This window comes from Lissotriton helveticus, chromosome 1_1 (assembly GCF_964261635.1).
Source record: "Lissotriton helveticus chromosome 1_1, aLisHel1.1, whole genome shotgun sequence".
NCBI lineage: Eukaryota > Metazoa > Chordata > Amphibia > Caudata > Salamandridae > Lissotriton > Lissotriton helveticus.
In genome coordinates this window covers 1,425,213,923-1,425,230,191 of record NC_136057.1, presented here as the reverse complement: position 1 = coordinate 1,425,230,191, position 16,269 = coordinate 1,425,213,923, and the positions used below count along the sequence as shown (strand labels likewise).

At 43.8% G+C, this 16,269-nt stretch overlaps 1 protein-coding gene across 1 annotated transcript in view; it reads left to right on the top strand.

Annotated features, from left to right (window-relative positions):
• The window catches only part of CACNA1A (calcium voltage-gated channel subunit alpha1 A), a 1,120,700-nt gene that overhangs the window by 732,599 nt on the left and 371,832 nt on the right, over window positions 1-16,269 (top strand). The window contains exon 33 of the mRNA XM_078685323.1: window positions 10,098-10,163. Within this exon, the coding sequence (XP_078541449.1) occupies window positions 10,098-10,163 (66 nt within the window). The remainder of the gene's footprint in view (window positions 1-10,097; window positions 10,164-16,269) is intronic.

Genomic DNA, 16,269 nt, shown 5'->3' with positions numbered 1-16,269 from the left:
ACCACACATGTTACACAAACCGCACATGTTCCAACACTACACACATGCACTTGATGTCAGCACAGGGATATACATGTAATGGCAGAACTCTACAAAGGTGAGCTAGAAGGTTTATTCTCAGTGACAGAGATACTGATCTCTTTAAAGAAAACACACACAGTATGCTGGCCCACCACTTTCTGTGCCATTCCCTGGACTGGGACAGTAGTCCACTAACCACAATGAGGGTACACTTGGTGCACTCTACCAGGTCACTGAGCAGATTCAGGACCTCACATAGTTTGGGACAGGCTAGGCCTCTGCGTGCACTCTTCGATTTGCATCACACCAAGGCAAATTAAAGTCAAAATATCAACTATACAGGGAGTTAGGCACCCTGGGCAGGGGAACACACCTGTTTATCATTAAAGTTCCACCAGTCTTTCAACTTCATGGGTGGGTCCATCGATGCTCTGTTGAGCCCTTTAACATCAACGATGCTCTCAGCCTCAGGAAGAGGTACTCAACATTATTGGCCACCATGAGGAGATCTGTCAAAGCTGCGCAACTGTCTGTTATACATGCCGTTGCATTCAGGGCTTCTGAGGACGTGCATTGTTCAGGCCACGCGGCAATGGTAAAAATATTTGTGCGTTGACAGTCTTCATTCAGTACGTTTTTACGGGATAGAACATCCCACCGTGTTTTATCTTGAGCAACTCTTCTCTCCCATAGTTAGGGTTGTTGCAGTTTGATAGGTTTTTGTTCACATTTGTCTTGTGCTACCCTTCAATGGTTGTCTCATTAGAGGGTTACGGTACCTTCAGCGGTCAAATGCCCAGATATTTGAAATATAGTATAATGGCTCATGTTTACTTCAATAAAACTTTGGCAGCTGAAAGCAAGATTGATATGTCCATTATGAGGAGGACTACATTATCTCTGTGCATTTTCTTCAGCTGCAACCTTCAATAAGCTAAACAGGCTACCTAGTTCTAGCGATTGCCATGGCAACCTTTCTCTCGCAGTGCAAGATACCCTACAGACACATGTTGTCTACGACCTTTGCGATAACATTTCTACCCTAGTTTTCTAAAGTGTGTAGGCTAAGGCTCCAAGTTCCATAAAAGGTCAATTAAATATTGAATGCGCTATGGAGGAACAGCCAGGTATTCAGGATATCTTTTAATGTACATCGAAGATCTACGCTTGTAGCTCTTTTTTAGGATTTAGGCTAGTCTAAAACCTGGCTATTTGTCAGTAAAAATGGCAGCAACTTCCTTTTCATTTAAAGGAAACTTGAATCAGAGTTGGTCTTTTCTAACATGGTATTGTTTGTCAAGGATGAATGGACCTTCATTTCTTGAAATGTCTGCTTCATTAGTTCTTCAGCTTCAGGCTGCAAAGTATGGGTTATTCCTGTATTTCCAATGGTATCAGACTGTTTTTCACCTAACAGTACTCTTTGAACTTCTAATTCACTTGCATTCTTGTGCTCCTAAAGGTATCTCGTAATCCTTGTTCATGGATTTTCGACAGTTGTCTCACTATAGAATGTCTAGTATTTTCTACTACTTAGCATATTCTTTTGTATCTTAGAGGGGTGACATTTAAAATCAAAAAAATATTACTAGCCAAATCCTTACTTCCAGAACATATTTTTATGTTTACATAAAATGTTGATTGCTAATTCCTCTTGGTACTTGCTTGGACAACGAGTCTAAAGCTGTTTGTGTAATCTGCGTAATGTTTCGGGCTACATATTCCTATCTTATACGCCTTAGGGTCATTTATGTAATTTCTGTGAAGCACGGATTCATGATTTTCTTTGGTAAAACCAAATGTAGGTATTCAGAAGATTTCTGTGATTTATGATTTAACACATATCCTTTAGCTGTCTCTGCAGTCACACAGAGGGATATTGCACACATTTCTTCCATATACTTTGTGTCTATAGACATTAAATGCCTTTTTACTAGTCAAAGGCTTTTGGTCAGAAGTAAAATTATCTTCTTTCGAAAGCCTTTTCTTTATGATGTCTTCTATATTCTTGAGCCATCTATGTTTCCTGGCTGAATATAATATTATTCATATCTTCTACAAAAATAGAAGACACATTCTTGTTTGTATTGTTAAGAAATAATTGAGAGTCTGTTTCACTGGATCATTCCGTCAAGAGATCATGATATCTTTGTTTGAAAACAAAATGAATTCTTACAAAAATGTATCCCTTTCATTCCCTGTGGAAGTCTGAGGCGCACTGGTGAGTCCTGCAAGATTAGTTATATTGGTATTGCCCTTGGATTGTCCTAAAATAGTGATGATTCCTGTAGCCTATTTTAGGAATAAAATAACTCTCCATATCAAAATATTAAAATACGCATATAGTGGATACAATACACTCCCATGCTATAATTGACAGCAGGGGTAATTATCTGTATCAAGGTCTTTTCAAGAAGTCTACACGAGGGTTTGGCTAATCAATGACTTCCCTCCAATTTATAGCAGCCAGAACTGTTCACAGGCTCCAATTTTTTAATCATTCATAGATTTGAATATGCAGTTTAATAGTGCTTCATATACTAGATAGCTAATTCATGTTAATGCTAATTGATTCTAAGGCCTTTGCCATGTTAGCTTAACAGATTGAATATTTCTTATTGCATGTGACAGGGTTTCCAATAGCAATTTACACAGCTCACTACAAGGCCTTCTCTAAGTTACCCAATACCAATTTCTTATATTATAGATTTACATAGCTATGCATTGCTACACACACATACTTGCATGTGCAGGCATGAATGCATGGTCTAGTTAGTTATATGTGTATATATCACTGAAAACAAAAGACAGTTGGAAACAGAGTTATGGTTCGGGCTCAAATGCATAACATCACTGAAACTTTCCACATATGCTTTATGGTGCAAACCATAACGCCTGCCACCATTTGCTCTACGAACTATATTACACAGAACATCATTGATGAAACAATAAGTAACATCATTGATGACATCATTTATGACACCACCAACTACATCACTGACGACATCACTGCTTGTTGTTAGATAATATTTTGTTATCAATAACTTTCATTTTATTGTTCTTTTCTAGTTACAAAGTCTTTGTTTTTTTCTTAATGGTGCTGATTTCTATATTTCAATCCTGTTCTTGATTTCTGTTTGAATTGTGGTTTAGCCATTCTGATAGAGACTTCTAACCACAGATTCCTCACCTTAGTCTATTCCCCAGGTATCAGGAAAATCTTGGGCAGTACCTTTACTCACCAGTAGGTGGCATAGATCAGCTCCGCTTCAGCGTTGTCCATATCGGAGGTGACGTTACAGTGACCATATAAGCGCCACCCTGTTGCGCTAACATCAGTTCCTTTCTTTCTGTGCCAAATGTGCAGATCACGAGAGATCCCTCGGTCGACTTTTTGTCAAGGCGTTTTGAGCTTTGCTCCTTGTGTGCTATGAACAGGTCTCCCAACAAGCCAATGGGGTTTAAACTGCATGGAAAAGCCCTCCCTCCTGCACACCAACTGCAGAGCCAACATCTGGACCCACTCTGTGCTACTCCGAGTTCCCTCGAGCCAGAGCGACACCTGCTCAACTTCAAGAATTTTGCAATATCATGCATATTTGAGCCACCCATTCCCTCTGGCATGCCTTCAGAACCCATGGAGCCAAGGGGTGCCCCTGCTGGGTTACTGTCAGTGGGTTTGCTCCAATGCCAGCGGGCCTCCTGGGTCCGCCACCGGATCTGGACCCACGTCATCACGGCTGCTTTCTTCCATCCTGACTCCTTCCATTCCAGCCCCATCCGACACCACCTGTGCCACTCGACAATGAGCCCATCTTCATTACTGTCTCCGGCGCTGTCCAGGCCATACCTACCCCTGAATTTATCACCCTTAGATCAACCCTTCCTTTCTGAAGGGGAAGATGAGGAAGGTTTTGATTCCCTAGAGGAGGACCCTGAGCTAGCAGAAAACTGGTATGAGGACCTGAGTAATGCTAGTGGACTGGACACCTCACCAGACTTTGGCTTGTTTTCCCCACCAAGCCCTGAGTCAGAGAAGGGCGCATCCATTGCCTGTTGGCTCTGATGGCCTGCTGCATCCTGCTGGTGAAGCATCTCCAATGGCACATGCGGGATCTGCAGTGGGACCTCAAGTCCCACTGGGCCCTGCATCAGGTAAATTTCTCCGGCCTGGTTCAGAAATCGTTGGGGACTGCAAAAGATCTACAGTGGTGACTGGCAAATGGTGATTAGCCCAGGACATACCCCTGTCCCTTCCCCACCAGGACCTGACTGTAGTGACCAATGCATCACTTCTGGGTTGGGGCGGCCACACCTAGGTGGGTAGGGTGATGGCCCCGCCCTCTGGGTAGACCGCCAAATCCGGACCTACATCGTCATGGGTGCCTTCTTCCACCCTTTTTCCTTCCGTTCCGGCGCCAACCCCAAAACACCTGTGCAGCTCAAAAATTAGCCCATCATCATTACCGACTCTGAACCAGCGCTGTTCCAGGCCCTACCTATCCCTGGACTCACCGCTCTGAAATCAATCCTTCCTCCCTGAAGGTGGAGATGTGGAGGAAGGGTCTGGTTCCCTAGAGGAGGACCCTGAGACAGCAGCAAACTGGTATGAGGAATTGGATGATGCTAGTGGTCTGGTCACCTCACCAGACTCTGTCATGCTTGCCCATCCAAGCCCTGTGTCAGAGGAAGGCACATCCTTCTCCACCATGATGCGCACTGTGGTAAAAGTCCTTGACATTCAGCTGTCACGATCAAGACAAACGTCTTGCTGGAGGTACTTCATCCAGGATCCTGTTCAGCTGAACCACTGCTCCCCTCACTGACCTCCTTCTAGGAGCCTGGGCCAAACCTTGCACAGGGGCTCCTGTGCATCACATGATTGCCCAATACCATTGTCCTGCGCCAAGAGATACTTCCTTCCACTCCCACCACTCTTCCCTGAAAAGCCTGGTGGTCTAGGTTTCAACATATAAGATCAACCCAAACAAGTACCCTTGAACTCCACTGGACAGGGAATTTAAAAGGCTGAACACCTTTGGGAAGCATATTTTCTCTTCCACCAGCCTAACCATGCGATTGGTGAACACCACATGCCTTTTGGGACAATATTACCATGCATTGCAGGAGTCCGTTGCACAACTGCTTACCATTATTCCAGAGGAGGGCAGAGTTAGCCTCAACCAATCTTTAATGGATGGTTGTGATGGAGTGAAGTTCGGCATCAGGTGTGGGCTTGATACAATGGATGCTTATGGCAGAGCCATGGCTTCTATGGTGACACTGCATCGCCATGCTTGGTTGTGGTCCACTGAGTTCTCAGGGGATGTCCAAGCATCCCTTGCAGATATGCCCTTCGATGGCTCCATCCTATTTGGCGACAAACCTGACACAGCTTTTGATCACTTTCTGGAGAGATGAGTCAAGCCAGATCTCTAGGGCTTTCCCTGTCTTCCCGGTATCAGGAGCAGTCCTCTTGCCCCTACTCTGGTACATATCATTGCCCACGATATCAACCATACCCATCGGTACAGCAAACTGCTCAGTCCCTTCATGGGCTGAGTGGCTGAGTCATTGATCCCAAAGAGGATGCATGAACCAGATCAAGCGACCTGTTTAGTTCCTCACCCCTCTGGCTGCTGCACCTGCTAAGGCTTTTTAGTGCTCTCTCTATCCAGCACAGCCATCCTGTTGGTGGCAGGATCAGGCACCACCTGCCCCAATGGTCTGCAATAACCTCTGACAAGTGGGTGATTCAGATTCTGCAGAAGGGGTACATACCATTTGTCAAACCCCACTGCCCTTGACACCTTCTCAGGAATGGAGGACCATATCTCCTTGCTCCATCGGGAAGTACAGGCACTTCTGGCTGGAGGAACTATCGAGAGGAGGCCCACAAAAGAAATAGGGCATGGTTGGGGCGTGGAGGTTATGCCCAAATATGACGGAGGTGCCCATACTATACTAGATCTTCAGCCTTTCAACTACTTTCTGAGAAAAGAGAAATTCAAGAGACTTACTTTGGCTCATGTCTTGTCTGCACTGGACCCTGGTGACTGGATGGGGACCCTGGACCTGCAGGATACATATTTCCATATTCCTGTCATACCGGCCCACAGGCGTTAACTGCAGTTAACTATGGGATTCACGCATTTCCAGTTTTCAGTGCTCTCTTTCAACCTTATTCGTGACCCTAAAGGGTTACTGAAAGTAGTGGCAGTGGTTGCAGCCCATCTGTTGAGGTCCGAGGTTCCAGTCTTCCCCTGCCTCGATAACTGGCTGATGAAGGCATGCTCATCCCAAGCAGTCCTCATCCACCTCCAGTCTATTGTGAACCTCCTGCATTCGCTGGGGTTCACTATCAATGTGTCGAAGTCACACCGACCCCCCGCCCCCCTCTCAGACTCTCCCTTTCATTTGAGCCATTCTGGACATAGTGCAATTCCACACCTATCCTCCGGAACAGCGAATCCAGGATATTCAGGCTACGATTCTGACATTTCAGTCTCTGTCCTGGATTTTGGTGAGACTTAGGCTGTTGGGTCTCATGGCCTCCTTCATCCTGCTGGTGAAGCATGTCCAATGGCACATGCAGGGTCTGTAGTGGGACCTGAAGTCCCAGTGGGCTCAGCATCAGGGAAAGCTCTGTGACCTAGCCAGATATCGGAGGGGACTGCACAAGATGTGCAATGGTGATGACGAACGGTGATTGGGCCAGCGTCAGACCCCTATCCCTTCTCCACCCGGACCTGATAGTGATGACCAGTGCTTCATTTCCGGGTTGAAGAGGCCATCTGGGAGAGGTGGAGATCAGAGAACTTTGTTCTCTGGCGGAAACCCAGTTCCACATCAACCTGTAGGAGCATATGTGTGAATTGCTTGGAATTGAAAGCCTTCTTCCCATCCATCAAAAGAAGGTTGGTTCAGGTGTTCACGGACAACACCACCACTATCTCGCACTGCAACAAACAGGGCAGACTGGATTTGTGGACCCTGTCCCAGGAGACTCTGCACCTCTGTTCTTGGCTGGAGTGCCAGGACAACTTACAGGGATGTTATAGTTAGCAAATAATATTAAGAAATCTTAGGAATTCACTGAAAAAATACAAAGGTTACAGGGACGTTATAGTTAGGAATTAGAATTTAAAAAAAACTTTAAACATTCACAGAAAAAAACAAAGGTTGCAAGGACATTATAGTTAGGCTCAGATTTTACTCATACAAAACCAATGAAAATTGCCAGTTATAGTTCCCTGAGCTAACTATAACTTACACTCTTGCAATCCACTGCTTATGATCTCACATATCACATAACTCATGACCTGGTCAGTGACACCACTGTTGACATCTCAAATGACATCACTAATGACTGCCTTTGGGAGGGTACGCTGCTTCCGAGTGGGTTGGCTACAGGGCCTAGCCTGTAGCAAACCCCCTGCTCTGCACGGCCAAAGGCCAAGTGCTCCCTGGGGTGTCTGCAAATGGGGATTTTGCTACAGGGCCTAGCCACATGCAAGGTTAAAGTTACGTTATAGTTAGGTGTGATAAAAAAAATGTTTTTATTTTTTTTTAAATCTTAGAAATTCACAGAAAAAACAAAGGTTAAAGTGACTTTATAGTTTGGTGAATATCTCAGTGACAACATTAATGTTTAGAACTTAAATAAAATACAGAACGACACCTATCATAGATCGCAGACCTAACTAAAACGTGCGCCTTCTCCATGCACTGATTATGAGCTCCCATATTACATCGCTCATGACGTGTCCATGACATCATTTATGACATCACTGATGACAGCTGAACTGGCGTCATTGATGCCATGACTGATGACATCATCCAATGAGTGTGTTAGTTTATTTTATAGTTTACATAGTGGCGGGTAACTACCATATTACTTTTCTACCTAATTTTGTGCAGTCGGTGTCCATGTGTAAATGTTTACAAAAGTGCTTCTAATGCATCATAGGTGGGTAGAGGTATTGAACATGTTATTAATCGTTGTAGTGAAGAGTAACTCGGTGTGCAGATGGCAGTTACAACTTGAGTCCAGTATGTTCCATAGAAGTTTTTCGGTTCTGCAGAAAAGGTTTCCAATAGAGCAAAGATTCTACATAGTACATACTAAGGGATCTATTATGATGTTGGGCGGATCGCCACCGCCCACATGGCGGTGGTGATCTGCCCGACATCATCCCCCGCCCGTCTCCCATTTCCCCCGCCATATTATGATGGTTGGTGTACCGCGGCGAACGGGAAGACCGTCCACCGCTTTTCCGCCCGGTCAACGAGTCCACTGGGCGGAAAAGAGTTGAATATGGTGGCGGTGTCTACTAGACAACACCATCCATATCATGATGGCAGCGAGAAGCAGTCTTTCCGTGGCGGCCCATGCGGTTTCCTTGGTTGGGGGCCCGTTGTGGGCCCCCAGGATGTTGGGGGGTGGGGGGGCATATGAGGATACCTATGGTACCCCCCTGCATTTGCATGGACGAAGTGGCAGGCACCGCGCGGTGACTGTCACGTTGTGCATGCAAATGAACACATGCCTTTTTTGTATTGCGGTGGGTGCTGCTGACAGCACCGCCTGCCGCAATGCAAAAAATGCAGAATGTGCCCGCCACTGTTGCGGGCGCATCCTAATTGCCCATGCGGGACCGCTGCACCCTTAGCGGGCGGTCCTATTTCCTGGGGCGATGGCGGGCTGACAAAGTCCGCCCGCCATCATAATAGATAGTCCCCTAAGCATTGTAAGTAGCCTTGAGTTATTAGACAGAATCGTCTTGATCGTAATGCTATACTGCACATATACCATATACATCCCCAGTTGTCCATAGTCCAGTATCCTTTCCTTTAATGGAGGTTTCAGTTTTCATATGTTGTGAGTTACTGTGTACTTTTAAAGGTTTCAGATCCCATATGTACTGGAAGAGGTCTATTATGGTTATGTATGTATTTCCAGTCTTAAAAATATAAAAAGTTAAATATTATATTATTTAACAAGAGAATAGTTGACTCATTTCAAAAGGCATTACATTGCATTTTAAAACTTTTTAAAAATAGAAATTAATTTACATTAAACACAATGTTTAATTACATTTACTAAATATACATTTTATTTTGTATAATATATATATAAATATATATATATATATGTGTGTAGCTGCTTCCTAAATACGCCCGGTCTCAGAAAACACAGAAACCGTGTCTCTCTATATATATACACAGAAACTCTTTCTCTCTCTCTCTCTATATATATATATATATATATATATATATATATATATATATATATAGAGAGAGAGAGAGAGAGAGAGAGAGAGTGAGTGAGAGAGAGATGGATAATATCTGTAAAGTATGTAATTATTTAATAACCAAGGATTTGGTCATAAGACCTTGTAGCTTTTTATTAGACTTTTGATGGGTGAATAACTGTAACTGTGCTGCATGCTGGGATTCTGATGGTCCAGTGGCAGTCTTAAAGTGATAGCCTTCTTTTTCTCTGTGCCAGCCTTTATGGATATGGTAACAATTGTTTTAATTGTCATTACTTTTAAAAAGGGGAAGAGAAGAAATGTTCTTGAACAGCATACCTGTTATATGTTATTAACATTTTTTTAGGTTTAGGTTTATATTAGGTTTTTAAAATCTTTTACTGCTTCCTCCATTTAAAAAGTGCAAATTTAACACAAATGATGTCTGTTCATAGGCATTTATATTTTGCTTTGTTAGACAGTTTTTTTCTTCATTTTTCAAAAAATGTTCTAGGTTCCTGAACATAAGCACAATTCAGTGTTATATGTTTAATGAAGATATTCATGACAGAGAGCTGGTGTTACAGGAACGTTACCTTTTCTTTTCCATACCCAATAGTGGAATATTCCCTAAGAACGGGTGTTTTAATGAAATATGTGCTGCCATGTACTGAATATAACAAACAAATGCCTTAACTCATTTTGGTACAAGTGTGGCTATGAAACGTCTATCCTTTTTCCGAACAGTGAAAGTTATTTTAGGCCTGACGTGAGCATTCTGAAAAAAAGTATGTTTAATGCTCTCTCTATTTCCTTCTCCAGGCCCTGCCCTATGTTTGCCTTCTGATCGCTATGCTCTTCTTTATCTACGCAATCATCGGCATGCAGGTACGTCATGGGTCGAAGGCCCATCTTTATGGGTTTTTTTGTCAGGTCTAACCTAAATAAAAAGATTATGGCTCCTGGCACTTTGGTGCTTATAGCTTTAAAGGCAAGCTTTGATGGGAGCTTCTAAGTTCCATCCCAGGTAATTGAGTGGACTCCATGCTGTTTCACAACTTGGTGTGGCTTCCTCAGTGAAGAGTCGATATGTTTGAAAAAAAAACAAGTAGCTAACACTTCTCTAGCATTGGATCTTTCATAGGGTCACATTCTAGAATGATACTCAGGTTTCAAGCTGAGAGAGACATTGTATCTTTAGAATAGTAATGTAATGTTAAACATACAATGAAAAGGCTTTAAACAGTTTCACTTTAGCAGCCAGAGCCCCTCATTGAAAAAGACCCAATCGTCAACCAACATAGGTGGGGCAAGGGAACTCAGTTCTCGCCAGAGCTCACCATACTTCAGATTTCTACTACAAGTCATCTGTGTCCCTCTGAGCTCTTGTTAATTATCTTCAGATAAGACTTTTTAATCAATTTTAATCCTGAAAATGTATGCATCTTCTCACCAAAGGATTACAGTGGGTTGTCTCAGAAGGGTGAACAAACCATGTAAGAATCTCCCAAAAAGGCTTATTAAATCCCGGTGGTGCTTATGGGAAATTAAGACTCAATGCAGAGGAACCGTATAAAGACTACATTCCTTGCCTATTTCCACCCATAAGGACAAAGATTGCAACATTTGTAGGAAACTGTCCATATAAATCCTGACTGTCCGAAATGGTTGACTGCTACTGTGGTTTCAGAGGGAAGAGAAGATTTCTCTTCGAGAGACAACTCGGGCTGTATTCCACATTCCAGATTAACCTGTAAAAACAGGAATTTGAACAAAGGTTTGATTTCAAAACTACTTCATGTAATGATGCCCCTATATTTTCTAGTTAACCACTTCAAAGAATTTGCAGAAAGGCAGAGTAAAATCTCCCAAAGGTTGTTATCCATCTCCTGAAGTTCCAGAAGCCTGCAGCCCCTTTAACAGCTAAATCGTCTACTCCAAACCCTCAGATGTTGGCTCCATCATCAGGGTGATTCAGACTACTTTTTCTCATCTTTTTTTTCTGCTGCCGTCCATGACAACCCGTAAGTTAACAAGGATATTGCCAATAAAAGTACTGTTGATAACTCCGATGATTTGAACACCATCGCCAAGGACACTGAATATGTCAGCACCCTCAATGAAGCAAACTCCTGCATCACCTCTGGTTATCGTTGTTTCTGAAAAGGGTATTCCATCAATGCTATGGCCTGAATATACTTCTACCAGCAAAAACCTCACCACAGCCTCCACCCAAAGTTTTGAACAAAGAAGACTCAGAAGAAGATCCCTTTGGTTCGGCCTACAGCCCTACACAGTTGAAGGTTGAATGTCAAGATCTGGATGAAGAACAGGGTCTTGCTATACCTGATGGTGCAGATGACCATATTGACATGGGAGATTATCATTCTTTCTACCAACCTTGTTAGGAACACCCAGATGAAGGGTAATAGCAATATGACTCATATTATGACCATCAATATGGTCCATTCTATGAGGTGGAGGAGTAATATCACAGGCAAAGCATGGTGCAAGTTAAAAACATTAAGCAAATGATGGCACATTATTACTCAAGGTTCCAAGATGAGCTTAAATGTTCATCTGCGCCACAATTCTTTCAGTTTTCACCACCACCTGCAGCACGTTTTTATTTATCTCCTCTACCTTCTCCAAAGCGGTGGAGAAGCGTGGCTCAGTGGTTAGAGGCGACAGACCCGGAAGCTGAGATCGGCCGTGGACCAGGGTTCGATTCCCCGCCTTGGCGGGTCTCGGGCTAAAAAAAAAAAATTCCACGGACTCGACAATTCTCGCTCCGGTGCCTACTCGACTCACGGGGTCACACTCCTCGACTCTGGGCAATAGCTTGCTTAATCTCCACTACAGCCCCTCGCGGCGGGATGCCTGGCTTTCACCTTGTGGATACCCTGCCGGGATATCTCACAGGGGAATACCAGGACGGGTTCCCTAAGCAAGCGCTTAGATACCGGGTCGGTGATTTGCGCTATATAAATACATGTACATTTACATTACATTTACAAAGCAAGAACTTCGTTCCCAACTGCAATTGCTGTCACAACAACCTCTACAAGAGCTGCAGATAACTGCTATACTCTATGGAGCGAGCAGGAAGGTTACAGCACATTTGATATCCATGAAGTTGAAGTAGACGAAGACATCCTGCAATTGGTGGGGATGGAATGGGATGACAGTATGCCACCAACCCACCCACTCCACCACCTGTCAACTCAACATTGGATAACTTAGTTGGATTCATTTCTCTTCTGGAAAATGTACTAAAGTGATTCGAACTCCTTGTCCCCAGTAAGGACAAGGACTGTATCTTTTACGACTTTAGGAATCTGCCTCATAAGTCCATAAAATTGATTCCTGTTGTAGAATACATTACGAATAAAGGCTTGAAGGTGATGCAGTCAAAGACAGCAGTAGCTAAAGTTTGAAAATGCATATTCAAGAACTATAACACTTCAAAGAACACACCATAGTGTCTCATAGGAAATCTTTGGGTGGATTCAGTAGGCATGCAACCATCGCAGAGAAGATACCAAAATCCTACCTCATCTTGCACTGCACCCCACTAAAGTAATTTTATGCAAAGGAGAGAAATCTTCTGCTATAATTTATTCAGTGTTGGACGTTGTCACAACATGATTCAGCCAACTGACAGGAGGAGCAGCCCTGCATTGATGGTGCTGGCAAAGATGTACTTGTTTCAGGCTGAAGTTCACGGTGGACTCCGGAACATGCTATTTGATGGAGAGTCACTGTTTTTGAAACATGTTGGTGACGCACTCCAGAGCATGAAGGCATACAGAAACGATCACTATGACAAAGTTGTCTCCGGCCCTATTGGGGATACAGAGGCAGGGTCAGTCCTCGTACTGGGAAGAATATTAATCTTACTGTTTGAAAACATGTCAGGCATACCAGCAATCCTACTGACACACCTATTCCCAGAGGCAATAAAGAATACCACCAGCCCTTGGTTGAAAAGGGGGACTCAGTTAGGAGCATAGGATTCTGTTTGATGACACTGAATTCCTGCAGGCAGCGTTCACACTGCCCCCTATTCCATCGTCAAAGGGCCCAGTGTGGGAAAGCATTTTGGCTTTATTTGAGGAATGGAATATCATTACTTTGTATCAGTGGCCCATGGATCTGGTGAAGTTTGGGCATATTCTTGAACTCACACAGAGACTTCTGATATCTTCTCTACACGGGACAACAAACCAATATATTTGTGTGCTACAGGCTGAACTCTTCCCCATGATATGGGTAGGAGACCTGAAACACGTCCCATTATGCCAGTAAAATGGAGGATTCTATTTGTGCTTTTTGCTCATTAGAAAAAAGGTTACAAGAATGAAGACCAATCTTGAATCTACGACAGCTAAACAAATACCTCAAGAACTATTGTTTTAGATGGTGTCATTGTAAGAAATCCTTCATCTCCTAATTGAAGGGAAGTTCATGACATTACTGGATCTAGAGGATGCTTCTTTCTACACCCCTAGTGGTGGCAGCCCATCTCAAGAGATATAACACCAGGTGTTTCCTCAGCTGGACTAATTTCTGATAAATGGCATTTCATTCCAGGTCGCCAATGCAATTATGAAAGCCTCTCGGCAGAAGAGATTTGCTGTCTGAGTTCTTAAAGTTTTAACAATGTAAATTTTATTTAGGTATTTTTATGTGTCTTGTACTTTTATGGTTGACAAATGTACTGAATAAAGTATTTAAAAGAAAGAAAGAAATGCTCTCACTTGTCCCCAGAGACAAATAGGACACTTAGGAGCAATCCTAGATCCCAACAAGGGAGAGCTTTTTCTTTTGGCTGCAGGATCTAACACTGCAGCTGCAGAGAAAATACTCAGCCTCACAATGTGTCTTCAAGCCCTTATTAGGAATGATGGCATCCTACACCCCTCTTATCCTCATCTGCCACCTGCGCAGGCGGCTGCTGCAGGAGGAACTCCTCAACCAATGGGTCCAGATACAGGATAGTTTAATGGCTAAGTAAATGTGAAACCACAGATGAAAGCTGTGCTACCATGTTGTCCTCAAAGGAAGAACACAACAATAGATCTGTATTTCTATCAGGAGACAACATCGTTTGTAATAATACATCCATGGAGGGCGGGGTACTCACCAGTTGGATCTAGTGAGTAGTCACAATAATGAAGAATGCACTTATCTGGTATTTCCCCTGACAGGCCTTGGCAAGGAAAATAAACTATGACTGCCATGCACAAGAAGAAAATTCCTTGTACTTCAGGCTCATTGTTTTTTTCCGTTCCAGAAAAAACATCAGCAATTTGTTTCTGAAAGAGACGAAAAATGCCGAGCATACTGCAACAACTTTTCCGCCCACCCTCCAACCACTTTGGATGAAAGTGCTTTCGTTATGCTAGTTGAAGGGTTTTATTACCCTTGTTAGGGTTGTATGGTAGTGGGGATATCTCTGATTTGCAGCTAGAGTGGTAAACTTCCTTTGGAGTATTCTCTGCTGGTGAGTGTTCAAGGAAACGCATTGTGCAGAAGTGGTGTTCATATTGGGTCAGAAATATCACATTAAACATCAGCATTTACGGCTTGTAGATAGCCAGTTCTGCACAGCTTGGTGAATTTGCATCTGGATCAAGAACTGTATAAACGTAGGGTCCAAATTAGAATGTGGCAGAAAGGGTACACTATCACGAAGGCAACGGAGTACCCAGGGCTGGTGGCGCCCGGTGCGACAATCATTTTTGGCACAACCCATAACCGCCTCTTCGGATTCTCCAGTATTAGGGGTGTCTTTCATAGATTCACATGCTTGAATATTCCCCGTCGTCGAAGTGGGAGTCCCACGGTAAATAAAATAGCAATAATGCTAAAGATATATATATATATGAAAAAACATAATACATAATAAAGGAGAGGAAATACAACTGAAAACCTCTAAAACAATTCTACATAGGAATGCATGGTAAAGAGAAAAAACTATTTGTAACACATTAGTGTCATTATGTTAGTCCAAATTACAGCCAATCAGGCGCTAGCACCCTCTAGAACCTTCTCCTCAGAAGCTCAAGCCCTCAGATTTTCTACCGCACGTCGTAAGGAAGGGAATCTCCCTGAGCTCTGCTCAGTTTTTCACCTCAAAACTTCTAGTTCCAGACTTTTCTCAACATGTCAAGTAAGAGTCTTTGTTTGGACCTTGCTCTTCTTGTGGGAAGCTGCGCCTTTTTGAAAAGGACCCCAACCAGAAGTGTATTTATTGTTTATACCCAGATCATGAGGCTGGCAGCTGCAAGTTCTGTAGAACTTTTTCTACTAAGACTCTTAAGGACAGAGAAGGCCGTCTTCTCCTTTAGCTTCAACGTCTAAAGGACAAAGATTCTGCCCTGTCAGATGCAGAAAGTTTTCAATCCGTTCCTTCTTCTGCCTCTAAGCGTGGTAGTGTTCAGGACTTTCCATCTCCTTTCCTCAAAAAGAAGAAACTGGCCCTGCCTCTGGCTTCTGTGGTGTCTCCTACCACTCCTACTACCACTACGCCCACGAGACCTGGCTCTCAGGCGTCTTCTTCTGCCTCTCGGGGTGTTTCCACGGCTCTCAGAGTTCCGTCGTCGACGGGACCGTCTACGAGTGTCCCGACGACGAGAACCGCACTGACTGCATCCTCGACGATGACGCTGACGACGGCGTCAGCTTTCACTTCGTCGACGATGGTCTCGTCGACAGCATACACGTCGACGAGAGTTTCTCTGCCTTCCAAGCCTGTCCCGTCGACGATTCCCATCACCTCGTCGACGAAGAAGAAAGAATCCTCGTCGACGAAAGTCTCCAAGAAATCTTCGTCGTCGTCGACCAAGGTCTCGTTCACCAAGACTCCGTCGACCAAAGCCCCGTCGACAAGGACTCCGTCTACGGAGGTTCAGCCTGCGTCGACGACTGCACCGTCGACGACTACACCGCCGACGACTGTTCCGTCGACGACTCCGTCTATGATGGATCG